At 37.8% G+C, this 25,501-nt stretch overlaps 1 protein-coding gene across 3 annotated transcripts; it reads left to right on the top strand.

Annotated features, from left to right (window-relative positions):
- The first annotated feature begins 4,074 nt into the window (after positions 1–4,074).
- stum (stum, mechanosensory transduction mediator homolog) lies at positions 4,075–25,381 on the top strand. Of its 3 annotated transcripts, none has more exons than XM_042390755.1 (5): positions 4,075–4,218; positions 4,869–5,110; positions 16,565–16,747; positions 19,817–19,825; positions 22,138–25,381. In XM_042390755.1, the coding sequence occupies exons 2-5, from the start codon at positions 4,900–4,902 to the stop codon at positions 22,170–22,172; spliced, it is 438 nt and encodes a 145-aa protein (XP_042246689.1). In that variant the 5' UTR covers positions 4,075–4,218; positions 4,869–4,899; the 3' UTR covers positions 22,173–25,381. The 3 variants fall into 3 exon arrangements, with proteins under 3 accessions (XP_042246689.1, XP_042246688.1, XP_042246690.1); XM_042390754.1 differs by having other exon boundaries at positions 4,075–4,400; XM_042390756.1 differs by lacking the exon at positions 19,817–19,825 and having other exon boundaries at positions 4,075–4,400.
- The last annotated feature ends 120 nt before the right edge of the window (positions 25,382–25,501 follow it).

Genomic DNA, 25,501 nt, shown 5'->3' with positions numbered 1-25,501 from the left:
CTTATTTTCACTTTCACTTTTTTAAATGGCCATGTAAGTCCTTGTACGACTTTATATCAGACATCAGAGAAACATTAGATATAATCAGCGTTGGTGTTGTGGTTTCTATTTGATAAAGCCACAGGAAACTGCACCACATCTGCTCCAGATCTGCACCACAAGGGTGTGATAGTCAAGCATTCAGCAGATTCAACCCTTTAGACTGACATGAGCAAATTAAGCATTTGAGAATGATTTGAAAATACATCATTTTCTTCTAACTCTGTACAAATAAGTGATCATCACTCCTCTTCAGCTGCACTCCTTAATTTGCAGTTGGTGTAGCTCTGTGGCCAGCAGATGTCGTTCTTGTCTTCTCTCACATTCAACAAGGTCCAAAAATGGATCACGGTGTTTTCCAGGCTGGGCTTTTATGGCTCTAGGGTGGACTGCATCAAAATGAGAATTTTTTTAATATCACTTTTAATGAAGTTCTTGACAAATGCATCTTTGTGAGACTCAGTTATGGAGTACCAGGGCAAACATGACAACTAAAATCTTCTTATATGAGGGTGCAGACTTAGTCAACAGGGTCCAAATGGTAAAAACATTCTCTAAAATATGTGATCAACATTCATGAAACTCTCGTTGCTCTTTGTTGGAAAATTTCTGCACAAACTTGACCTGAAAATCGTCTTCCGGCCTCAAAATGACACCTCAAATGACGTCAGTGACATCATCACCCAGTCCTTTAAATAGTTTCAGACCCAGATTTTTTTTTTTATTTTTATGTCTGGCCACCCTCCCTGCTATTTTACATGTATGTGTACACACACAATCTTATGACACCTGTTTCGGATGCCATCATTCAATTGAATGGGCGTTATCAGCCTCATTCGATGCAGGTGCTTATGAACGCAATAAAAGCTTATGACTGAAGCTTCATACTCGCACCACAGGTGACCCATTAGAGGAGATGGTCTGATTAGATTTTGGAGAACCTTGCTACAGAGATTTGCATATTAATGAAGAAAAGAATCAGGTCGGAGACATGGGTAACTCACCAAAGCAATTCATCAATATAGCAAATATTCAGCTAAAAGGGGCTAAATGACAACACTGTTAATGAATAAAATAAAATTCAAGCCATATCTCATTTGAGCTTTTGTCTGGAGGATTTGCTGTGGTACTTATTCATGAGACCAGGAAGGGAGTCTTGGAGATGTCCTATTAAATTTGCATATTATACCCGTCTGTCAGCGTGACCTACCTGTAGCAGAAAGAAATTAGGACACAAGCAGGCAGCCTGAGGTATTACAGTCACAGGCCTGAAGTATTTCACCTGACTTCACAATGAATTCACTACATTCGACTATAGTTAGAAATGGGCTATTACTTCCTTTACAGAAATGTGTCAATAATGTGTGTTTGTGCCTGTCTACTGAGATATATTTGGTATTTTTTCAAGATGTAGTGATACACAAAACACCTGTGATGATCACTGAAGCCTGAAATAATGAATCAGTGACCTTGGAGTGAAAAAGCTTCTATGTTGGTGAGCACAAGGGATGTTTTTGCCTTTGTAGGATGCTCCTGCTGTTTATCTTGGTAATAAAAAAAAATAATAATAATGACACAAACCACAGTGATACACTTGTATGTGGAATTCATGTGGTGTTATGGGAGACTGAGAGAAATAAAGAGAAGGAACATGAACACATGAATACACATACGTATATAAATAACCGGTGTGTGATGTCAGCTTTTCCTGACAGATGGGATCAACATAAATTAAACCCTGAGAGAACAAGAGAGAGGGTGTGTGTGTGCATGTGTACGTGCGGGCATGCGTGTGTGTGTGTGTTTGTGTGTGTGTGTGTGTGTGTGTTTGCAGGAGAAAGAGACAGGACAGAGAAAGAGTCAAAGATAGGGCAGGAGGAGAGAGGTTCATGCAGTCGAATGTGCAAGAATATTTTATTTTAGCAACAAAGTGTGACAGCATGTGCCAAGACCAACACCTGTCACTCACACACACACACGCACACACACACACAAACACACACACACACATACGATTAGAAGGTTATTATGATGCTCACCATTAAGGACAGTAAGGGGAAATTAGAGTGTAAATCACCAGTTTAATGCTGGTTGTTTATCACAACTCAAACAGAGTAGCTACATTTCCTGGGGAAACTCCTTAACAGCAAAAACCAAATTGTCACTTTAAGATGGCTGTCATATAACTTTTCCTGTCACGTTGTCATGGTAATAAGCATCAGCACATTGGCTGAACAATCCAATGATGATTGAGTTCAGCCGTCCAGATTTCTTAGAATCCTGCGCTGTCACACACATGATAACGCTGCTTTGCATGACAAAATACAGTAAAACCACTTCCTATGGCAGCCATCTTATGTGTTTCAAAGGAGATTAAAAGGAAATTAAAACTGGGAATTGAGAATAAATTAAGAAAGATGAGAAAGAGAGGGGGTAGAGAGAGACCAAAAACCTAGAGATCAATATCATCGGTATAATTACCTCCAGCTTCCTGGGTTGTCAAATGGATATGAGAGAAAGGGGAAGAGAAGAAGAAGATGAGACACAGAGACACGTACAATTTCCATTGTGTTTTATCTCTTTCTTTTTTTTTGAAGAGGAGGAGGAGGTCAAAAAGTGAGGAAGGAGCAGCAGAAATGAAAAGAAAGTCAGAGATAAGGTTGGGTGTGGGTAGATGAGATATGTCTGATCTATAGGGGTTTGGGTTGCATGAATAATTACTGAGATATTAACACCAACTGTCTCTTCGTTTCAAGCCATCTTTCCCCCTTGTCCTTTCTGTTTTCCATCATCTTGACCACCAGATGCTCATTTTTATATTTTTCTTTAATCCTTCATCCAGTAAGTCCTATGGCTTCCTTTCACTTCTTTTCCCTCTCATTTTTTGAAATATGTCTTTCTCCATCCTCTTGGTCTTTCTTTTTTTCATGTTTTTTTTCTTAATCAATAAATATCTGTGTTTATCACTGCAAAACTGACTAATATGCACAATTAAGTTTGAAAACATGTTTTCTTTCTGTTCACTTTGTTTTTATTTGTAAAAAAATGCTTGTTCACTGGCTGTAAATGTCATGTAAATTAAATAAATGCAAACAAACAACACTATAATCTAACATGAGGCCAACCTGTTCAAGCATGTCCCTAAAGGATAAGGCTGATGATTTTCTATATTTTTCTTATTGTCAACAATTCCCATGTGCAGTATTACAAGTATTATAAGTATTACAAGTATTGTGTGTGTATCCAAAATCCTGATGTATCGTATCCTCTGTGCTGCAGACCTCCATTATTGTCCAAAAACTATTAAAAACACGTCATTGAGACATACTGTTGCGCTGAAACAGCTCCAAAGACTAATAACAGTGATTGCGTTTTCAGTCTCTGGAGAGTAGTTCCTTGTATGCCAATGCACATGCACAGGAACGCCGTTTACAGAGCTTTACTAGCTTGTTGTGCTACATATAACAACCCCTTGACTTTGCACTACATTTTTAATTTTTTCTTCAGTTCAAAGTCGGGAGGTGTTCATGCTCATGCACAAGCACGTCTGCCTCACAAGGAACTACTCTCCCAAGACTGAAGACGTTGTCGCCATAATCGGTCTTTGGAACCTTTTTCTAAACAAACTGAGGTCCCTATACTCTTCATAATGAAGGAATTTTAAGTAGGATTGATTCATTGTTTGTTTGGCTCTGCACATGAGGTTTGTTGACAACAAGAAAAATAAAGCCAAATCCTTTAATGTTGATCATATAAACTGATCTCAATGTGAGTTTAAATGCTTCTTTCAGAGCATAAACTTTATTCATCTGTTCTGATGCACCAAATTACAGCTTGTTGAATGTGATCTCATTGAACAGTATAATTAGATTGGCGTACTGTTCCTTTAAATGGAAATGGAAAGGATGGGGAGCAGGAGGGAGGGAGAGAGGGAAGGAGAGAGAGAGAGAGAGAGAGAGAGAGAGAGAGAGATAGAGAGAGAGAGAGAGAGAGATGTAGTAGAAAAAGGGGGGTTGTTGTGTGCACTTTCTCTTCTCTGTCTTGGAGAGGTGTGTGGGTTGAGCGTGATTTGACTGAAAGAAAGAAAGAAGGAAAGAAAAAGAAAGAAAGAAAGAAGTTCACAAGAAATTGCTGAAAAGAGACATACATCTTTTGAGGATTTTTCTGAACAATTTTAAGGTGGAACTGTTATTGATTCAGCATTCCTTAAGAACATGTTGGATGTGGAGACAAATGGCAGATATCACTGACCTCTGATGAGACAGTGTGGTCACTTTTAAGGGCTTGAAGGGATTTTTGTGTGGAGATTTCAACAAGAAACTATTTTTTTCTTGGTGGGACTTAATGTAAACAGCTGTAAGGTAACTTTCAAAGGAATTTCAGCATCTCTAAGAAAAAAATATTAATAACTGTTCTCCAGGGAAGACTGAAACTTACCCGAATATTGCTTCAAGCTTTTAAGAGAAATTATATTTTGTAGATAAGTCTGAATGTTTTTAAAGTTGACTTTAAGAAAGCATCACAGAATATTTCAATCCATTGCTCTGGAATAGTCATTGTCAAAAAAATATATGATTGATTTTTTAACCCTAACCCTAACCCTAACCCCGTAAATGTAATACTTTTACAATAGAATATCATGTTGATGTTGTTATTTAGTGTTTTAATGATTAATTGAATGTTATATAGGTGGTGACTTGTAACTGTTGAGATGTACTGCATAATCGATAAGCATTGATTATTTTTGCTTTCTTTTACTGAATCACTAATAAGCTTAGACCAGACTGAGAGAGAGAATCACTTACCTGCTTATCACCAACTATTTTCAGTCTTAAGACAAAGGAAAAGAAAGAAACCGAGATGGCACAGAAAGAGGGAGGAACAGAGCAGGGGCGTGTTAAGACCGGGGACAATCTTGGGGCCAAAGCCATGGCCGGGGCTCATACAGCAGGCGGGGGAGTGGTGGTGGAGGTCCGGGAGAAGAAGGGACCCCTAAGGGCTGCAATACCCACAATGCCTTTCCCTCTAGCCGTCATCTGTCTGTTTCTCAACACCTTCATACCTGGACTCGGTGAGTAGGAAATCTCTTGTTTTCTTCTCTTTTTGATTCATTTGAATTCATCATAATGCATGAGGGACTGTGTCCTTCTACTGACTTATAAAAGCAGCCAAATATCTAACTTTCTAGTAGAAGGGCAGTGATTTCTGAACTGAGAAATAGACAGAAACTCAAATAAACAAACATAAACTGGTGAAAACATAAAAGCTGGTATAATGTATTGGTATGATGAAGAGAGCAAATGTGACAGAAAGTAAACATGCAGGGTTGAAAATAGTGAAACTGGACACTGGGTTGGTCGTGAAACTGGAGTACCCACACAACCATGGAGAGTTTATAGCTGTGATGCATGTGGGCAGGGACCGCAAACGCTGCATGAAAGGTTTTCAGGCAATAACCAGCTAGAATTAATTTGTGCTCCCTGTGCTACAGTATGTCCAGCTTACTTAATATCTCTCTCACACACACACACATTTACTCAGCCCAGAGGCACATTAGGGATTCCTTCTAAAGTCTGATCATTGATTGTACAACCATTAGAGGGAGTCATTTTCATTTGTGTTTGAAGAAAATTGCATCTAAAAGCCCTCCTAACGTTAAAGGACGTGTTAAAATAACACAAGGGCATTAAAAACTATTATTTAAAGTAAAACACAAGCTCCAACAGGACAGAAAAGCCTTTATTTTTCACCTTTCAATCTGCCTCTGAGTGTGTATTTCTGTGTATTTTTCTGTGTCCATGCACACACATGAAGGATAGTGAGAGACCCCGTTCACGCCTTGTGTTAAAATAGGAGTGTCAGGGTGCAAATACACACCGCCACAGTCTGCCAGGTGTTAATGCACAGAAAATGTGGAGTCCAGATGTCATCGCTGCAGGTAGATATGCCATCACTCTGGGTGCAAAAATCCATCAGCGGTGTCGTCATTATGGGCGGAAAACATCATCACAGCAAGCGGAGACATCATCACTGTGGGTGCACTAAACATTTGCATCATTTTCTTGGGTAGAAGACGTGACACTTGAGTGTTGTGTTGTGAATTTAGCAACATGTAACTCATTTTAGAAGACATGAAACAATACTAGAAAAGTACAGACATTATACAGTTATTACATATACAGCCTTCAATGATAAACTGATATCTACCAGAGGATCCTAGAAGATGATCCACTCTACAGCAAAGCTATTTATTGTTTATCTAATCACCAGATTTGTCATATTTTGTCAGTACAGAAGGAGAAAATGACCACAACACATACAGTACACTTAAATACAGTGTGCACATGTAAGCACAGAGGCATGCCGACTGCACTTTACTATAATACTCAGTGTACGTGAGGTGATGATTATCATCTCTGTGAAGGAAGTTCTGTTTTCTGTCTTGTTTGTCTGTCTGATTTTTCATTGGTTAGGCAGAGTATCCCAAAAACTACTCAACAGATTATAATCATATGTAGTTGAATGCTTGGTCTGGGAAGAACTGATTAGTTGCTGGTGTAGATAGCGCCACCATGTGGTCATTATCAGGCACTTTACATTTTCACTTTGGTTTTGCATACATAAGATGTTTGATAATATATTTTTATGACCCCCAAAAAGTTATGAATTTGTCATTTTTAAATATATACATATATCTCCCATGCTGCTTTTTGTGTAACTAGCCAAATGCTTGTTAGCATGGTCAATTTGACATAAATTACCGTAATTGTTGGACACAATGAGTAACTGCAACTGGATTTTGACAACACACAACAGGAACATGATGAATTCAAATGGCTATAACTGCAGTGTTGAGTCTGACACACTTTAAACTCTGCATAATTCACTCTTGTTTAAATCTCTAATTATCTCAGGATTTAGGTACTCTCCAAAATGTGTCTATTTTTCTAACATTACTTTGATGCCGATACAGATGCAGATCATTTTGTATTATTAGGATGTCTCTGCCTTCTGTTGCCTTTGCCTTCTTATTTCCACAGTTTGATCCTCTTCTTGGTTGGATGTCTGTGCATGTGTGTCTGTATTGTAAGATTATGTAACAACATCTGGTAGCTTATCGCACACTAACACACACACTCACGTGATGCCGTAAAAACCTGAACGATACATTGATCCTCACTTTGTACATAACAAAAGCCTGTGGAGCCAGGCTGAAGCATACACACACACACACACACACACACACTGTGCTGTATCCACAGTCGCTAAACCCTATTCATACTAATACAACACCGTTGCTACATAAATGCATACATGTATATACTGTTAAGACACAGATAAGGCTCAGTTTTAGGAACAGCAGAATATGAAGCAACTAAACATGCGAAAGTCACATTTTGTGACAGAGAAAACATTGTGTGATGAGAAGAGAGACAAAAAAAGAAGCAGAGAAACATACAGAGAACAAAAATTAAGGAAAAGATACACAAATTCAGATCTTTTCTCTGAAGGAATTATGAGACTAATGTTTCCATAGTGATCACTCAGAGCTGAGTTCATCACCAAATAACTTATGATGTGTCCTCTCCGTGCCTCACCTCTAAACTCTCTGGAGAGTAATTGTGTGTGTGTGTGTGTGTGTGTGTGTGTGTGTGTGTGTGTGTGTGTGTGTGTGTGTGTGTGAGTGTTTGTCCTCTCTCATCTCTTCTTCCCCTCTCCTTCACTATCTGCTCTTTTTGGTATTTTCCCTACTAAAATGGTTTTAGATGTATCAAGGCAAAAGCATCAAGGCAACACCTCATCCAGGTGTGTGTGTGTGTGTGTGTGTGTGTGTGTGTACAGTGTGAGTAGTGTGTGTAGGTTTGCCTGAATGCCTTGACATTTTTATTGAATAGCTGACTGGTTGCCATGACAACACTGACTGAAATGAACACAATGCATGTGTGCGTGTGTGTGTCAATGCTGTTTGGGTTTAATTGACCGAGACTGAAAGTAGCATCTTTTTCTATTCAACCTCCAGCCAAAATAAAATTAGAAATATGTAATTGAATTTGGACAAGAGTAGAGCACGAACTCCTGCTTGCTTGCATGCGCACACAGGTGTATAAATAAATACACACAGACATATGCACGTATACAAAAAGAGTTAAAAAGGATGTGTGTGTGTAAAATGACAAATACTGTATGAGACTTTTATGACTGACTCCATGGTTTTGTTTTTGCTCAGAAACATTTACCAGAATACTGAACCTTTAAAGGACCAGTGTGTAGGATTTAGTTGCATCTAGTGGTGAGGATGAAGGTTGCAACAAACTGAATACCCTTTCCTTCCCCTTCCAAGCATGTAGGAGAACCTACGGTGGCTGCAAAACTCACGAAAAATGCAAAAAGCCCTCTTTAGAGGCAGTGTTTGGTTTCTCCATTCTGGATACTGTAGAAACATGGCGGTGCAACATGGCAGCCTCCATGGAAGGGAACCCGCCCCCTATGTAGATATAAAGGGCTCATTCTAAGGTAACACAAAAACCAAGATTCTTATTTTCAGGTGATTATACACTAATTAAAACATACTTATGAATATTATATTCGATTTCTGCCGATAGAACTCGCTAAATCTCACACACTGGTCCTTTAAAACTCACCTGAACTTGAAAAACTGGGCTTTCTATACACATTATTTCTTCTTCAGATTGCTGAATATCTCTCTGCTATCAAGCTCCTTTGTTGTAGTAATTGTAGTATTTCCTAATAAGTATCCACCTTACAAAAAAGGCACATGTGAAGCATAATTTCAACATTGGCTGTTGGTAGAAGAAAGGATGCAAAGTCACACATTGTGAACCACCATTTCACATGATGAATTTCTGTAATTTCATATTTTACATTTCACATATTAAAGCATACATTTCACATGTGCTTTGTTTGTAATGAGGAAAATTCCCCTCCAGACAAACAAACAAACAAACAAACAAACAAACAAACAAGAGTTCAGAAATCAAAAATACCTAATCATCTAGCAGGATCTACTCAGGGTTAAAATTCAGATTTTCTTCTAAGTGAGCCTCAAAAATACACAAATACGTCGATAATGAGTTGTTTGACAGCGAGAGCTCTAAGGCAAGTTAGGGGGATTTGATCTGACAACCTCCCTCTTTCAAGTCAGCTTGTTTCAACTTTACATCTTTTCTGACATTACATTGCCATAACAATAATAATAACAATAATAATACATGTTATTTATAGAGTGCTTTTCAGGGTACTCAAAGACACTTTACATGAGTTAAAATGATCATAGAAAAACAATACACTCAAAGCATATATCATAGACTAAAAACTAAAACCACATAGCATAGAAAACAACACAGTAAAAAACATATGACACATATTAAACACAGATTAAAAGCAGTTCTGAAAAGGTGAGTTTTAACATGGACAGATCGGTCTCGGATGTGTTTAGGCAGAGAGTTCCAGAGGGAGGGGGCAGCTATGCAGAAGGCTCTGTCGCCTCAGGTCCGGTGCTTGGTTACAAACATTAGCTTGTCCCTGTAATGTAATAAAGACTGAGTAAAAATCCACTGGTGAGTGCAGTTTAAACTGATTAAACAGTCTAGGGCTAAATAATTACACATACTAATCATGAAGGAAACTGCAGCTCACAAGTTGTGTTACATTCTTTGCCATAACAGGATTGGAACGTGTGAGGCTTTGACACGTAGAGATAAAGTGAATATATGATTTAGCCCTCAGTTTGAGTGTGTGGGTGGAAGAGGTCACGCGTGCGTCTATGTGTGTGCACACGTGTGTGTGATTGATGGTTTGTGATATTGGAGACACTACATGGCTTTACTGGGTCATGTTGACATCTTGCCTCTGGATGCAAGCGTATTGGGATGTGTGTCTTTGGGACTTCTTCGTCTTTATGAGGACCAAGTGTTACCTGAGGAAAAAGCTGCAAAGTGAGGATGTTTGTGTTGGTCCTCATTTTGACCAAATTAACTCTGGGTTAGCTGTAGGTCAAAGGTCACAGTTGGTGTCGTAATTGGGTTTTGATGATTAGGGATTATGAGTTAGGTGTAGTTTTAGGTTCATGGAGGTGGAGGACCCTAACTCAAGTAAAAGCACAAGTACAATCAGCTAAATTTACAAGTTCACAAATAAAAGTGCTCATAATACAGAAAGGAAATGGTCCTGTGAGTATTATATTATATATTTTATTATTGGATTATTATTATTGATGCCTGATTCTTCAGAGGAAAGCAGTACGATAATCTGCAGGATGCTGTCGGTTTCATCCGTGACCAGTTACTGCACCCAGGACAACTGTATGGATAAAGATGGATGTATTCTGAATGTGTAGAGTCTGGGCAACGAGTAAGAAAAGAGGATGTCCACTTGATTATGAAAGAGCCGGATCCCAGAGGGGTTTCAGTGAGGGATAGGAGATGTCGTCAGGGGCCAAAAGGCTCGAGTTTATCATAAGAGTCAATATGCCAGATGAAATTTGGTCCCTATGAGAAGTAGTTCACCTCTGGAGATGTCTCCTTTTCCACGTTGAAACCCCTCTGGGATCCAGCTATTTCATAATCAAGCGGACATCCTCTTTTCTTACTCATAGGCCATACTCTACACATTCAGAGTACATCCATCTGTATCTGCACAGTTGTCCTGAGTACAGTAACTGGTCACAAATAAACCGACAGCATCCATTTTAGGATTCGTTGGAAATAGACCCATTCTGTTGTTTTAGTATGAGGATGTGTTGCATGGTATTGCCTTCTTCTGGAGAGACCTCTTGATCTAAGTATTCATTTACTGTCACTAATTACATAATCATGCCTATTGAGCAGTAGTAGTATATCAACATATTTAATGCCCAGTTCAAAGTAAAATTCGATGAGCTGATCCATACTGGGGCGTTGTGTTGGGAGCAGCTGAACAGAAATAGACATATTGCTCAGAAGGAATGGAAGAAGAAAAATATTGCGAGAGAACGTAAAATTTATTGTAAGAGAATTTTTATTGTGTGTGTGAACACACACACAATAAAAATCTTGCTGCAACCCTTGGGGGGCTCCATAGTAAAGTAACCATTGACTCTAATTTCACTTACTTTTTAGATATAGATAGCTGTTGGGTTGTTTTACGGAGTCTGAGGTTTTCTCTATGATGTAATATATATATATATATATATATATATATATATATATATATATATATATATATATATATATATATATATATATATATATATATATATATATATATATATATATATATATATATATATATTTATATATATATATATTTATATATATATTTTTTTTTTTTCACTCTGATATTATGACTTATTTTGAGATTTATTTCCTGTTTTATGTTGTTTGTTTGTCTCTCTCATTGAATCACGAGACACTGAAAAAGAGATTTTTTTAATCTCAATTAGGTTTTATTGGTTAAATAAAGGTTTAACCAGTCCTTTACTCCTGTCAAATAAATATAATGATGTTTTTCCTGCTGGAATGCAGTGAAGCTGAAGTGCTTCACTGCATTAAAGTCCCCCTTCCCCACTCGAAAGTATGTTTTTCTTCTTGTTCCTTCAGTTGGATGTTTGAGCTTCACTGTGCAGAATAATATATGTGCAGAGTTTGACACTAGAAGGCTGTTTTCACGTTTATCTGCTGAAAGTGGAAAGTTTAAGGGGCGGGCCTACGAGAATGATTTGTGACATCACAACTAGTTCGAAGCCAATCGTGGTCCAGTATGAAACTTACACAAGTGTGATGTAGAAACTTTAAGCCTCCAGTGCACAAACACTGAGAATGGACTTTATAGTGAAATAGGAGACATCTTGTGTCCAGCAAGAAAACTTTTGAAATGAAAAATATTTGCTTATTTATAGATATTTTGAATTTTTAATGAGGGAGGAGGAGTAGATGCCGTTTTAAGGATTTTAACATGGTAATTATCCTTTTTTGTGGAAAAAAAACACATTAGACACACATTATTGTTCCAATCAGAGTATTTTTATATGTCTTAATACATGTCTGGAGGGGATCTTTAAGTACAGTACTTGAGTAAATATACTTAGATGATTTCCAGCACTGTGGAGGTTTGAGGAGAATGTTACATTTAGGGTTAAATTTAGGGATTTGAGGAAAATAACTTGACTCTGGCATGATGTAAAAAAAAAAACCCAACAAAAAAAACAGAAAACATACTCATGCCTAAAATTGGCATTGTGCAGCTCTTACCCCAATCTGTCTCTGTTAACCTGTCGCTACAGTATGCAATTTTCTCATTCCCGTTTCTCCCAATCTGTCTATTGTTGCCCCTGTTTTTTCTCTCCTTTAAAGTCGTCTTTTCCTTCTCTTCGTCTTTCTTTTTCTCTCTTTCTCTTTCTGTCTTTCACACTCCATCATTAACCTCCCACACTGCCAGTGGGTGCTTTGTGAAGTTCTCTGTGTAATTATAGTCATTAGTCTGGGTTATATCTAGGCACACATACATGCACACACACAGTCGTGTTTCCATCACTTCAGAGGACATTACATTGATTTACATTAATTTCCTGGAGACTTATCCAAACCTTAACCATAACCACCATATGCCTGACCCTAACCTTAACATACGTACCCCTAAACTGACCTGAACTTCAAACCAAGTCTGCACAGTGAGTTATTTGCACTTTGTTCTGGACAACCTGAGCAGTATGAAAGGCTCTGTGAGAGGTTTGCAGCTATTAAATGTGAAACAGTCAAATAATACAAATCTTCTGCTGCTTCAATATCGCCTGTGGTGTAGAATTAATCTTATATTAACAAAAGATTACATGCAATGTTTTTGTTTTTTTAATATTTCCTTCAACTTCCAACAATTGGCATGCTTCAAGCTATGAATTATTTTGTTTCATTAAATACTGCTCATGAAACAAAGAGATGATGATGATTTTGTTATGATTTATTTATGGATTACAGACACATTCATAATGAGAAAGCACAGAAATCTGTTGATGTTGGTGTGGCTGGTGAATTTTTTTCTATTGATCTCCAGTAGAAGTGAACATTGAAGCTGAAATAATTAGTTGATTAACTTGATTGTCAAAATTAAAGCTGCTTTAATCAATATTTGTTATTTAGCAATTCATCAAATTACTATGTGCAATGAGAAAGGAGTCACTCGTGGTGACAAGTTCTTGTTATATAAATAATTGTTTGTTTTCTTTAATGCCTTTGGTTTTGAACTGCTGGTTGACAAAACCAGGTTTTTAAAGATGATAGAAGTTGTGATTGAGGTTTTTTGCTATGTTCTTACATTTTATAGACAAACAACAAAATGAATTAATCAAGAAAATTATCAATAGATGAATCCATATTGCAAATAATCATGAGCGGATACTGGTTATATTCTTCAATTCCACTATTGTACCCCCTAGTTTTACATTATTTCAAAAAAATCTTGACTAAAGCAATAACGTGGTGTTTAGTCATTTCTTAGTCACACTGAGCCTGATAGCAGCCGGCTACACAACATAAGAGACACAGATTCTGAACAACTATTAGCTTTCACATTATCTAACTTACAAACATGAACACACATCCTGTCCTGCACATTAACTTGTTGAACCAGCCACAAAACAAAATTAACCCAGGAAAAGTGCATTACTAACATCTGGTAGCAGGCTGGATAGCCAATTAGCTGCTCAGCTGTAGCATATGAAACATACCTGCAAATGTCACTTCAGTCTGGTCAGATGCTGGTTTAGTCATTTCTTTTCAAAATACCTGTAAGCGACACACTGCCTGTCCATGACTTATAGATACATCCGTTTGTCTCCATATGGTGTAACAGCAGCCTGCCAGATAATGTCAATCAAACGCAGACACTGACATGCTGGCTGAGACAAGAAGGAGCATTTCTGATATTTCCCCAAAGACCTTTTTTTCATTCTAATAATACAAAACTATTAACAATACATTTAAAAACATGTTGACATCATTTTTTACTGCAAAGAGGGATGGTTAAATGTGATTTCAGTTGGACTTTAAAGTGGTGCATTTGACATGTACCTGCTGTCAGTGATTACAGACATTGGAAAGTCACGCAGAAAAACTGAAAGTTAGGTGATATAAATCCCATTTTGCATGCCAGACACTCAGATGGAAGTGATGTGTAACCGTTCAGCCACCAGCTTGCTGTCAATCACGGCTCATGTCTGGAGGTGGGCAGCTCCACCGGCAGCCAGAGCATCTGCTGGTGGGTGTGGCCTCAGCAACCTCAAAATTTCTCTGTCAGATCTGTCTGATCAGACCATATCGGCTCTGGGCGGAATCTCATTTTAGCCTGCTGTTGCTCTTTTTCTGTGAGATACTTTGAAATGAGCATCGACTTAAAGCTTGAAAGGAAAAGTAAATATCTAATTAATCTCTTCATGTCCACATGTAAACGTTTACCAGGTCTGCTTTCTATTCTGGGTCTCTGCTTGTTCCACAGTTTGACTTTTTGGAGGTCACTCCAGATAAGGCTAATGTAGGTCATGTGAAAGTAAATATTTTAGTGTGTGCTCAGATTTGTAGAGATCATGGTCTAAATATAGTATATCTGCAGTTAATCAGAGAAAGTAGTGGAGAGATGTAAAAAAGGTGCTAAGAACGTAACTTATATATACATAAATATACATATATATACATATGAGTCGACTTTGGCCTTTCCTGCTCCCAAGAAAGAAGATGCAGCTGGCAGTCAGGTCAACCTTGTACCCCCACCCCCACCCCCACCTGCTCGACTTGCTCTGGTATATGAATTCCACTAATGTGACAAGAAATGGAGCTAGCAGAAAGAGAAGGGCCAAGGCCAACATGCACACAACACCCACCAGGCATTTCTAGTGTCGCATTCAGTGTTCACAGTATTCACTTTCATATTTGCAAAAAAGCAGTACAAAAAAAGCCTGTAGAGAGAAAGTGTAAACATCAGCTGATTCTATGAATAATATATGACTGTGCACAAATGAGAACATTTCTTAGACTTAATGACTTAATCACCTGAAACACCTCACATTCAGACAGTTTTACAAAAAGACATCTTGATCTCAATGAGACTTTCTAAATGAATGCTTATTTAAAGACTATAATATTCTAAGTGGGGATACTACTGAACCAAAAAACACACTTGATGTCCCCTTTTATTCAATACATCTTGACTGGAGAGTTTAGTGACACTATTATCAACACCAACCGCTGAAATGCAGAATCCCATCAAGCCTGTATAAACAGTTTGAATTCTGGAGATGTTCAGTGTAAACTGATGTGTGTTACAAATGCTCAGAGCAAGAAATATGCACAGTCAGGGAGACAGTGCCAAATAATCTGGTCAAAAAGTTAACTTTGTGTGTGGCTTTTTTGTCCTATATGTTATAGATGGATGTCAAACTGAATCAAACAGTCCTGGTAGTTTGTGTCGATGAGACAATGCCAAAGATACTCTGGTAGTTAACATAAAGGTTGGTTAATGCGAAAATGTAGTCAATGATGTAAAGTAGGCTTAGACAGTCAAAATCATCCTGAGGAAATGTTGTCATGGAAACTTCCTGTAATAAAATAATCTGATCAATGTGCACTGAGACACACACACACACACACACATGGTTATAGGTGACAAAGCACACGCATGCACACACACTCACACACACACAGTGGATTTACTGTACGATGAACTAGGGGCCAGGAAGGTCTGATTCTCCAGATAACAGGATAAGGATTGATATTGGATTTCATTCAGGCGGACGAGTACTGTATTGTCCAGGGAGATAATCCTGTTTTCAGCTCGGTAACGGTGGATGTGTGTATCAGTGTGTGTGAGTCTTCTTGGTCTCATTTCCAAGACATAGACATAGCAATGTCGCCGTGACCAGAAAAACCCACCCGACTTAATCACAGACTCATGCACTCAGGGATGCTTTGTGAATAGTGAGCGTAGAGCAGCTTCAACCTTCACTGTTATTTCTTTGAGACACACAGAGAGAGAGGAGAGCTTTCTTTGTCCACGCTGAGTTTTAGTAGATGTTTTTCTTTTGGTTGATGAATGACTCCACTACAGCCACTTTGTTCAGCTTCTCCTGCTTTCATTCACTGCAACACAGCAAATGTATACAATTTATTTGAGATTGTTTCTCCGCTTCCATAATTGTAAACATTGTGGTAAATTAATCACTTTTTATGCTTATTTATTTTGTCATTTACATTTATACCATCAAGACATCAAGTAGGCCCTACTGTACATATACAGCAGACACAGGCGGTCTGGTGTCTAGTTTATCTCACAGGAAATCAACCTGACTGATTTTCAAGGGAGACTGCTTTCTGTCTTTATGTTAACAGAAGTGTCACCATATCAGTCCCCTTAACAAAAGAAAACCTTTTTAAATGTATCGTGCAGTATTTTTATCTCATTAATTTTTTAATTTTTTCTGCTGGCAACTACCCAAACAAACAGAGAGGATGATGATGTTTTGGCTGTTTCTGTCCTGCAGGTACCTTCATCTCAGCCTTCACAGTGCTGTGTGGAGCTCGCAGCGAGCTGATCTCAGAGCGAGGTGTGTGCTGCGTGTTCTGGCTCAACGTGGCGGCGGCCCTCATCCAGATACTGACAGCTGTTATCATGGTTGGATGGATCATGAGCATCTTCTGGGGAATGGACATGGTCATCCTGGCAAGTCAGTACTTGTCCATCTGTGTTTATCTTTCCGTTTGACAGTCTTTGTTTCTCTTCTGTTCTTTTCACCTCTCTCTCTTTTTTTAGTTTTGTGTTGTCTACTTTTCTTTGTTTGTCTGTCTCTGTCTCACACGTGACATGCAGTGGGTGGCTGAGTTCAAAGATGATCCAAACAAGTAAAAGATTTTTACAATATGAAAATCAAATTATAATACTTAAAAATATGTCTCTTTTTTCGGTGTCTGGGCCAAACATTGAGTCAAGTCTGGTGTAACGGAAAGGTCGGGGTTAGGGTTACCACAGAGTGTAGAGAAGTGGGAACAAGACTGAAACTGACAATAGTTATGTTAGTTATATGTTAGTTATATGTTAAAGTTATTTGTGTTATTTGTGTTATTTATAGTCTGGTGATATTCTATATCTTTCTTATATTTGACAAATCCCATGAATTTGATTGATTCTACCAACAGGTATTGTCTGTGTAGCCAAAGCCTTATGAATCTTATTCATCTGTGTCATAGAGCTACATGACTTGTATAGTTATTGTGAGTCAATCCCATATATACTTTTGTTGTGCTGCTGTAAAAAAAAAAAAAAACACCCAACACAGATGTCACAGGATCCTGGTGTTCACCTGTACATCATTGCAGCAAGTTGAGAAGTTAAACCACTAGGGGTCAGCAAAAACAAGACTTTAGGGCGTTAAATGAGACATAACATGCTTTTTGAGATTTTCTGTTATTTCTATACTGGTATAATGTTGGATATCTATGTTAGGCATAATAAAAGTTCCAAAACTTGAGGTGAACTTATGTAGAAATGCTCTTTGTAAGACAAAAGCCCAGGGCTTCAGCCTGCTCTAAACATGGTGAGCATGCCTCTGCTTCCCCATCGAACTGAAGTCAGATTGTTCATGCATGCCAACAAATGGCAGTCCATTCATGTTGTCCACTTGCATATTTTGAATCGAATTTGGGCACAAACATTTACTTAAGTCTTTGACAAGTTGGGTCAGGGTTTTTTAGAAAAGAGCGAGAGAAGGAAATGAAATCTGACTACTATTGTTTGTTTACGTAGCCTCCGGCGCATGCAGAAGTCTGATAAGAGGCAGTTTTTTGGAAGCTGGTCAATCAGAACAGAGTGGGCTCATCAGGAGGGAGGTCTTAAAGAGACAGGAGCTAAAACAGCCTATTTCAGACAGAGGCTGAACTGAGGGGCTGCATAAAGGGTCGGTGTAAGATAAAAAAGGAGATTTTTAACTGTAAGTCATGCTAAAATATTCCTGTAGAGCCCCAGAATATAAATATAGACATGGAAATGTGCATAATGCAAGATTTACAGTAGGGGGATGGGTGGGTTTGGGGCTGACAGCCACGCACAACACCGAAGATGAACTTGTGGACAATAACAAAGATATGGAATATTGCCAGCATTATCATTTACGTCTGGTGATCACAAAAGGAAAGAAAGAAAGAAAGAAAGAAATATGGAGCAGAGATAGGCATATAGAATATAGATATAGATATAGATATAGATATAGATATACATTTACATATACATATACATATACATATACATATACATATACATATAGATAGATATAGATATAGATATAGATATAGATATACATATACATATACATATACATATACATATACATATAGATAGATATAGATATAGATATAGATAGATATACAATGCAGAGAGCAAAGATGGAGAGGTTGGGTAATTTTACCTTCTCTGTCAGAAAGTAGTGTGTTCTCCTCAGGCACTGATGCATGAACAAGTGCAGACACACACACACACATACACACACACACACACACATACACACACACACACACGCACACACACACACACAGAGTCACTGTTCTCTCACTGTGCCAAGGCAGCCTTTGAATTACTGCAGCAGTGCTTGCTTTGTGCCTGTATGACTGCGTGTATGTGAGGTAATTGCTGCCTGTGTGCCCAACCAAATGTGTTTGGTACGTACATGCCTTCAGGAATCTGTGTGTGTTTTTATGTGTGAGGTACAGTAATTGTGTGTGTGGGAGTGAGCAGCCCCCCTGGTGTGTATTGTTCACCGCTCCCCGCTGCTTTCTAGGCCTCTGGGCACACGTCTTATTCAACTGTTGCTGCTAAAATCTATACTCCTGTTAGCGCTCTCGGCTAGCAGCTTATTGAATATTTATATTGAATATGGAAACCATTTTCCTGTTAGCGCAGCCGTGCTTCTCAGGGAACCGGTGCTGAAAATTATGTATGCTGTTTGCTTGTAAGATCAATTATTATTCACACGTTGATCAACACAATAAATATCTTTGTAGCTTTATGATTTAAGCTCTTTTCAGCTCTTCCATCTTTCTTCCTCCATGAAATGAATCATTCTGATAATGTGGCATGTTTATCAGTCTTCTCCTTTCCTCTCATTCCCTCCATTCCTCTCTAATGAGCCAGTGTTGCATATATGATGTATTCCTTTTTATACTACAAACTCTCTACAAACACCCCTCCTTCTCTTCTCTCTTCTCCCCCGCTCCCTCACTCTCTTTCTCCATCTATCTAATGATCGTGGTATTATCTTCCTCCCACTGATCGCCTTCCTTCTGCCTCTCTCTCTCTAGTTAATGATTGTTCCTATTTGATCTTGCCATATCCCTCTCTTTCTTTCCCTCACACTATTCCTCCCACTCTCTGCCCGCCCTCCCGTCTCCCTGTCCGCCTTATTCTTCTTCAGTTTTCGGTTTTACTCGCCCTGTCTCCCTCCATTCCTGTCTCCATCTCTCCACTTATCGATCCAGCAAACCAGGGCTGTGTTATTGTATTTGTGTTCATTTGATCTTGTAATGTATCCGTATCAACACAAGATCAGCTCATGTTGAAAGAGAGTTGTTGTTTTTCCTTGAAAGTTACTAGAGTGCTCAATGGAAATGTCTCTTTTTGCCCAAAAAACTGTTCATAAATATTCAGAATTAAAAGATTAATCATCAAAAGATTGAACTCATCATCCCTAACATGTCTGTCTTGTCTCTTCTCTCTTCCCTTTGCTCTCCTTCTTCATGAACCAAAGTTTCTGACGGTAGGTGTTTCTTTTTCATTTACTCGCTAACAACAGTTCCCCAGTGAATTGATACAGCAGAAACAGTAAATCATTAGCTTGACTATATTTGACATAAATATCGAGATATCCAAAACAGATAACGACATTTCCCAGGCTTGGAAATACTTGCAATAACAAACCTTAATTTAGAACTTTCTCATGATCTTTCATCTGGACTGTTCAGGACTAACAAAGTATTACAAGCATTAAAGTTCATTCCTGACCTCGGAAATAGCAGTCTGACCACATAGATCCCAAATTAAGGTCCACTTACAAGCTTTTAAATCTGTCATATCAGTGGATGGAGTTTGTTGGGTTGTCATGGAGACAACAAGCATGCTCACTGACTTCCCTGGTTTCATCCCTTGCACATTTAGGACTTCTCATCCATGTTGACTTAAAAGTTAAGCATCAAAGTTCAGTATTGACCTTGGAAGTAGTAGCTTGACAAAACAATCCCAACTCAGGGGACACTCACTAGCTTTTAAGAACATTAAACACATCTCACTGTATTGATCAGTGGATGGAGTTTGCGCAGCTCTTTCATCTGCTGATGAGACCATGTTATATAAGCCCCATGACAACAGATGACAACTTCATCCACTGATGAAGACAATGTTCTACAGTTGAAATCTCTAGTAAAAGCTTGTAGGTGGACCCATGGAGAACTCATGAGCTCAGTTTTAGCTCTGAAATATTTGTCTGACTAACATTTTGTTGATAATTGCACCAATCAATGAACAATAGAGAGTGGTTTACATGTCAGGACCCTCAAAGGGGTCACAAGATAACAATGAAGGATGCAAGATGATTAAAGGCATAAGAATGAAGAAAAAATTACATTCTACAAAATATATATTTTTGTTTTTTTTCTGTGTTTTCTCTGATTTTTGCTTTTTGCTTGTAAAATACTGGATATTCACTGTCTCCAAAAATCCTTCAAAGCAAACTATTTGAGAAGGTAAAGTCACTATTTGGTTGAACAATTCAGATTTCATGCTATAAGACCATAATCTGTGATGAGGTCACAAGTGGACATTGCTTCATTTAAATGGTCCCATGCCAAAGAAAATTGGGAAAACCAGTAGTTTAGATGATGTGATTCACCTCCACTCAAAACATTTGGTGGATAATTGACAAGAAATTAGATTTTTACTGAACATCTGCTGAGTTTTTGTTTGAAAACTGAACTAAAAGGAGGGATTCCTGTCGATGAGAGTTATAAGAGGACCAGAGGTCATATCATTGAAATGACATCTGTCCTGCTTGTTGATCCACACCAGATCATAATGTATGAAACAAAAACTGTTGACTTGCTTTGTGAGGCTATTATACAATTTTCTGTTTTTGGCTCATTCATAGAATTTTTTTCTTTATGAATCACTGGCTAAACCTGACTGGCTAATACTTAAAGCAACTAGAAGGAAATTTCATTTTGTGTTGATTTTGGTGCCCCCTGTGGACAAAAGCGGTAGTGTTTCCCAGAATGAAGACTGCATTTCCCATGAGCACCACCCCCTCATGTCGTAAAGATCCTGCATTTGTTTTGGAAGCGAGTGAAAGAAAGATGCAACTTATTTTTATTTCTAGCCTCTCAACTTTATACAAACTACTGTCAATTGACTGGTGCATGTTGGTCATCATGCTCATAATCATAGAAAGCTTTGTGGTGCTCCTTTGCTCAACAAATGCAGCTAACGTTAGCTACATTCAACCAACAAAGTGTTAGCCAAAGCTTAAGTTAGCTTTGTTTTAGCCACCAATGTAAATTCATATTACATATCTGTCTTTTAAATGGCTGACATACTCCTCACCGCGTAACTTTTCCTGGGAAAATGTAAACCTAGGTTCTTCTGGTATGCATGCCGTAAATCGTTTTGTCTGATTTTGCGGGAAATCGGACCTGGGGACAGGCATTTAGAATAACTATATAGAAAAGTAGCCAATCTTCTTGCTGATGGTCTCATATAGAGGCATCACTATTAAATTGAGACATAACCAGTTAACTCCTTGAAAGCTTAATCCTTCAGCCTAGCTCCTTTTTGGCTGTTGCCAACCTTTCTGCTTTCAGTCTGCTCAATTGAATGAAATGGAGAACGGCAGTTAATGTCAAACGTTCAAAATAAATGTTTTGTAATTGCAAGTAGCTCTTAGAAAACCCTCTTAAGTGGGGTCATAAAAGCAAGACAATAGAGTTTACTGTACAGTGGGTAGTTCTAAAGGCACTCAAGTCTTTCTCTTTTCTCCATATCTCCCTCTCTCGTTTGTCTGCTCTCCACCCACTTCCTCAGGCTGTAGAGACCAGGGTGTTCCTCAAGACGTCTGAGAGAGGTCGCTCTGATGTTAAGCTGATGGATCTAATGGACAGTTTGACCTCTTTAACCCCCTGACGCCTGATGTTGACCTTTGTGATGACCTGTAGCTGTCTGTCTGTCTTTCAAACGCTGGACGACAGAGAGAGGCAGAGACACATTGAAAATGGATAAGCTACATGGAAAAAGAAAGAAATAAAAAAATCTATCAACAAAATATTTGATCGCTAACTGCTGATTGGCTTGGACCACGCCATGAGGTGAAAGGAATGGAACGACAAAGACAGAGTCACCAGAGATACGAAGGATAAGGAAAACAATGTGTTTGTATTTTCTTGAGTAATTATTACAATGGTTTTTGAGATTTTTTATTTGACTACAAACATATGTCAGAATACTTATTTCTTACATAATATGATGGAGTAAATGAAGAATGAGGGACAATTTGTCAGCATAACTGTGTAAGAAAACTAAGATATTGATTTGCAAATTTTGTATTTCTGTATCTTTGGCTTGTGAATTTTGTTAGAATCCAGTTGGAATTACATTAAATGTATAAAAAGACCATTTCAGCCAATATGTACAATATTGCCATGACAGGTGTATTCAGCTTAAATAATGCATTAAATATCACAGCAGTGTTTCCATTAAGTTGGACACTGGCTCCCTGGAGCAGTTGCCACTTCACTTAAAACAGATGTATTAGTTTCAGTGTCCATTTCAAGAAGAATTTTACAATCATGTGATATATGAAGAGTGACTTTGTTAGTTTTCAGGTTGTTGTAGTGGCCTTTCCATTCTAGTTTGTGCTGTAATATTGACATTGTATCCCATCTCAGAAAAGGTACAATATATTTAACTTTCAGTGTTCAAAGTTCTCACAATGAAACATCTTCCATCTTCTCTTAATTGTTAGGAAAAATAGTGTTTACTTGTAAAATAAACAGAACTGTACAGCAACAATCATATTTAACATAATCACAGTGACTCTCCACTAAATCAGACAATCTATAAATGCCTCTGAGACTAAGTATTAATTATTGTAAGTTTGAATGATAACTAAATGATGACTTGGTAATGGTGGAGGTTTCATATGTAACCGTTGTATCCATTAGTCTAAAGTTATCGTGTAGGTGCAATATCTTTCTTTTCATGCAGTGATTCAATAGCAAACACCTTTTCAACACACTGTATCACAATGCTGGTTGCAAGATGTGTGCATCATCCTAAAGTTACAGCGATGTGTGGAAAATGACTCATCATCCCTCCTGATAATTGCCGTATTTGATTTGAATTTTGATACCTTCTCAAATGTGTAAATCAGTGTCAAAAGGATATTACAGATGATTAGAGCGTTGTATCTAATTAACAGATCTAAAAATATCTGTAGACAAATGTACAGCTACAGTAATGTTCCAGTTTGTGACCGAGGTTAATAGTCTGAACAGAAATCTTTGTCTTTTTTAAATGTAATGATAAGTCACACATTCACTGTAAGTCCAAAATTCACAGAGGAAGTCTTGGAGTCCAGATATTTATCTTAAAATCAGAAAATCTTTGAAGTTGTTGAATTCACTGTTTTGTGCTGAGTACACAGCCAAATGTGAGCGTGTACACTGTGTATATATTCATGTGTGAGTGTTTGTGTGTTGATGTGTGATTGTATAGTTTAGTTTTTTATTTGCACATATATACAGAAGTGTAAAACCAGATGATGGAAATAAAACAGATGTGACAGGAGATGTCAAGAAGCCACATGCTCATGCAATGGACTTCCCCTAAACTTAAGAAAAAAGGACAAATGATGATTGGAGAACATGGCCACAATATGACAATGAGGGAGGGTCTGTAAGTGATAAGATGGACCTACGAGTGACACTTTGCATAGTAAAATGCATAACTAATGTTATAAAGAAGTATAAAAAAAACATCAAGAAGAGTCAGAAACATCTTAGGAATTGATTTAAACTATGCCTTTTATATCAGATGATACCACATCAGCTCTCAAGCACTGTATCAAAAGTCAAAGAGTGTTGAACAAGACAGTAGCTAACTAGCCCAGCTAGGATTAACTTGAACACTGATGGTAACTGAAATGCAGTTTTCTGTCTTGATGTAATATGTGACAGATTCAGTAAATGTAGTGCAGCATTTCTGGAGAAATGCAAATTTATTTATGGTGAAATCATACTGGTCGTGCCTCTACAGAAATCAAACTTCATGTCACTTTTGCTACAGTATGTTCACGCTGGGATGTTCCTCTCTTCTTCATTTCATTGTCTTCTGGTGTTTTTTTGTTTTTTTTAATTATTATCCATGTAGGTTTTAATGATCTTCAGTTTCTTAACCAATTACAGTACTACTGTGTTTTGGATAACAACACCAATGTTTTTTTTTATGTTTTGACTATGTATATGTTGTACAATGTTGTGTGTGAAAGATGATGATAATGATGTAATGATGATGCCTTACAGTACAAATGACCAATGTTCTCCCTACCAGTATTTTTCGTAGCAATGGTGTTGGAGTTTCATTTCTCTGTTTGGGACTGTGTGCAGTTTATAGATCTTTAATAACTGTTATTTGGACATTGTATCGTAATGAAGTTTCAGTTTTAAACACCAACTCTCCATATTTATGTTTCAGGGGGGAATATTGACTAATTGTTTTTTTAAATTCTGTAATAATGGTGGTGTTGTGCTGGCTTTTCGATTGTACAATGAACATGCTGCCATGTACAATATTCTGCATGCATATTTTTGGTGTCAACTGACTGTATAGAATAACACACAAACACACAAACATAAATTATTTTACGAATGTAGCTTAATTCTGTGACTTTGCAGCACTGATTTTATTTAAAGTTATATTGGGTAACTGATACAAAATCTTGCAATTAAAAAAAGTTTTGGTTGTAATTACTTGTGATTGAATGGTGCATGTTTGTACTTTAATTTGAATCATTGTCTTAATCATTGGGCACAATTATACATTTGTACATACCTATGTAGAGAATGGTTTCTAAGAACCTCTAAATAGAGATTTACTGCCCCGCTCAAGGACTCCTCAGAAGTTAGTGTGGTAGGAGGGGAATAGCTTGTTTCCTGCATTCCAGCTGGGTGAGTGATTTGTTCTCTCAGCCAGATAGACATGAGCAGATTGTTTATTCTGTGGAACTGAGGAATTCTGCAGTTACTGTTTTTCATGGTAAAATACTCCGCAATCACAGAGTAGCACTTACTCATAAAGGAATCTGTATTTGCACATTTTATGTAAATAAATATGTGAATTCCCATCCAACTCATGAATAAACATACCTTTCTGAATATAGGTACTGATTTTG

The sequence above is a fragment of the Thunnus maccoyii genome, chromosome 17 (genome assembly GCF_910596095.1).
Source record: "Thunnus maccoyii chromosome 17, fThuMac1.1, whole genome shotgun sequence".
Classification (NCBI taxonomy): domain Eukaryota; kingdom Metazoa; phylum Chordata; class Actinopteri; order Scombriformes; family Scombridae; genus Thunnus; species Thunnus maccoyii.
This window is presented reverse-complemented; position numbering and strand designations above follow the sequence as displayed.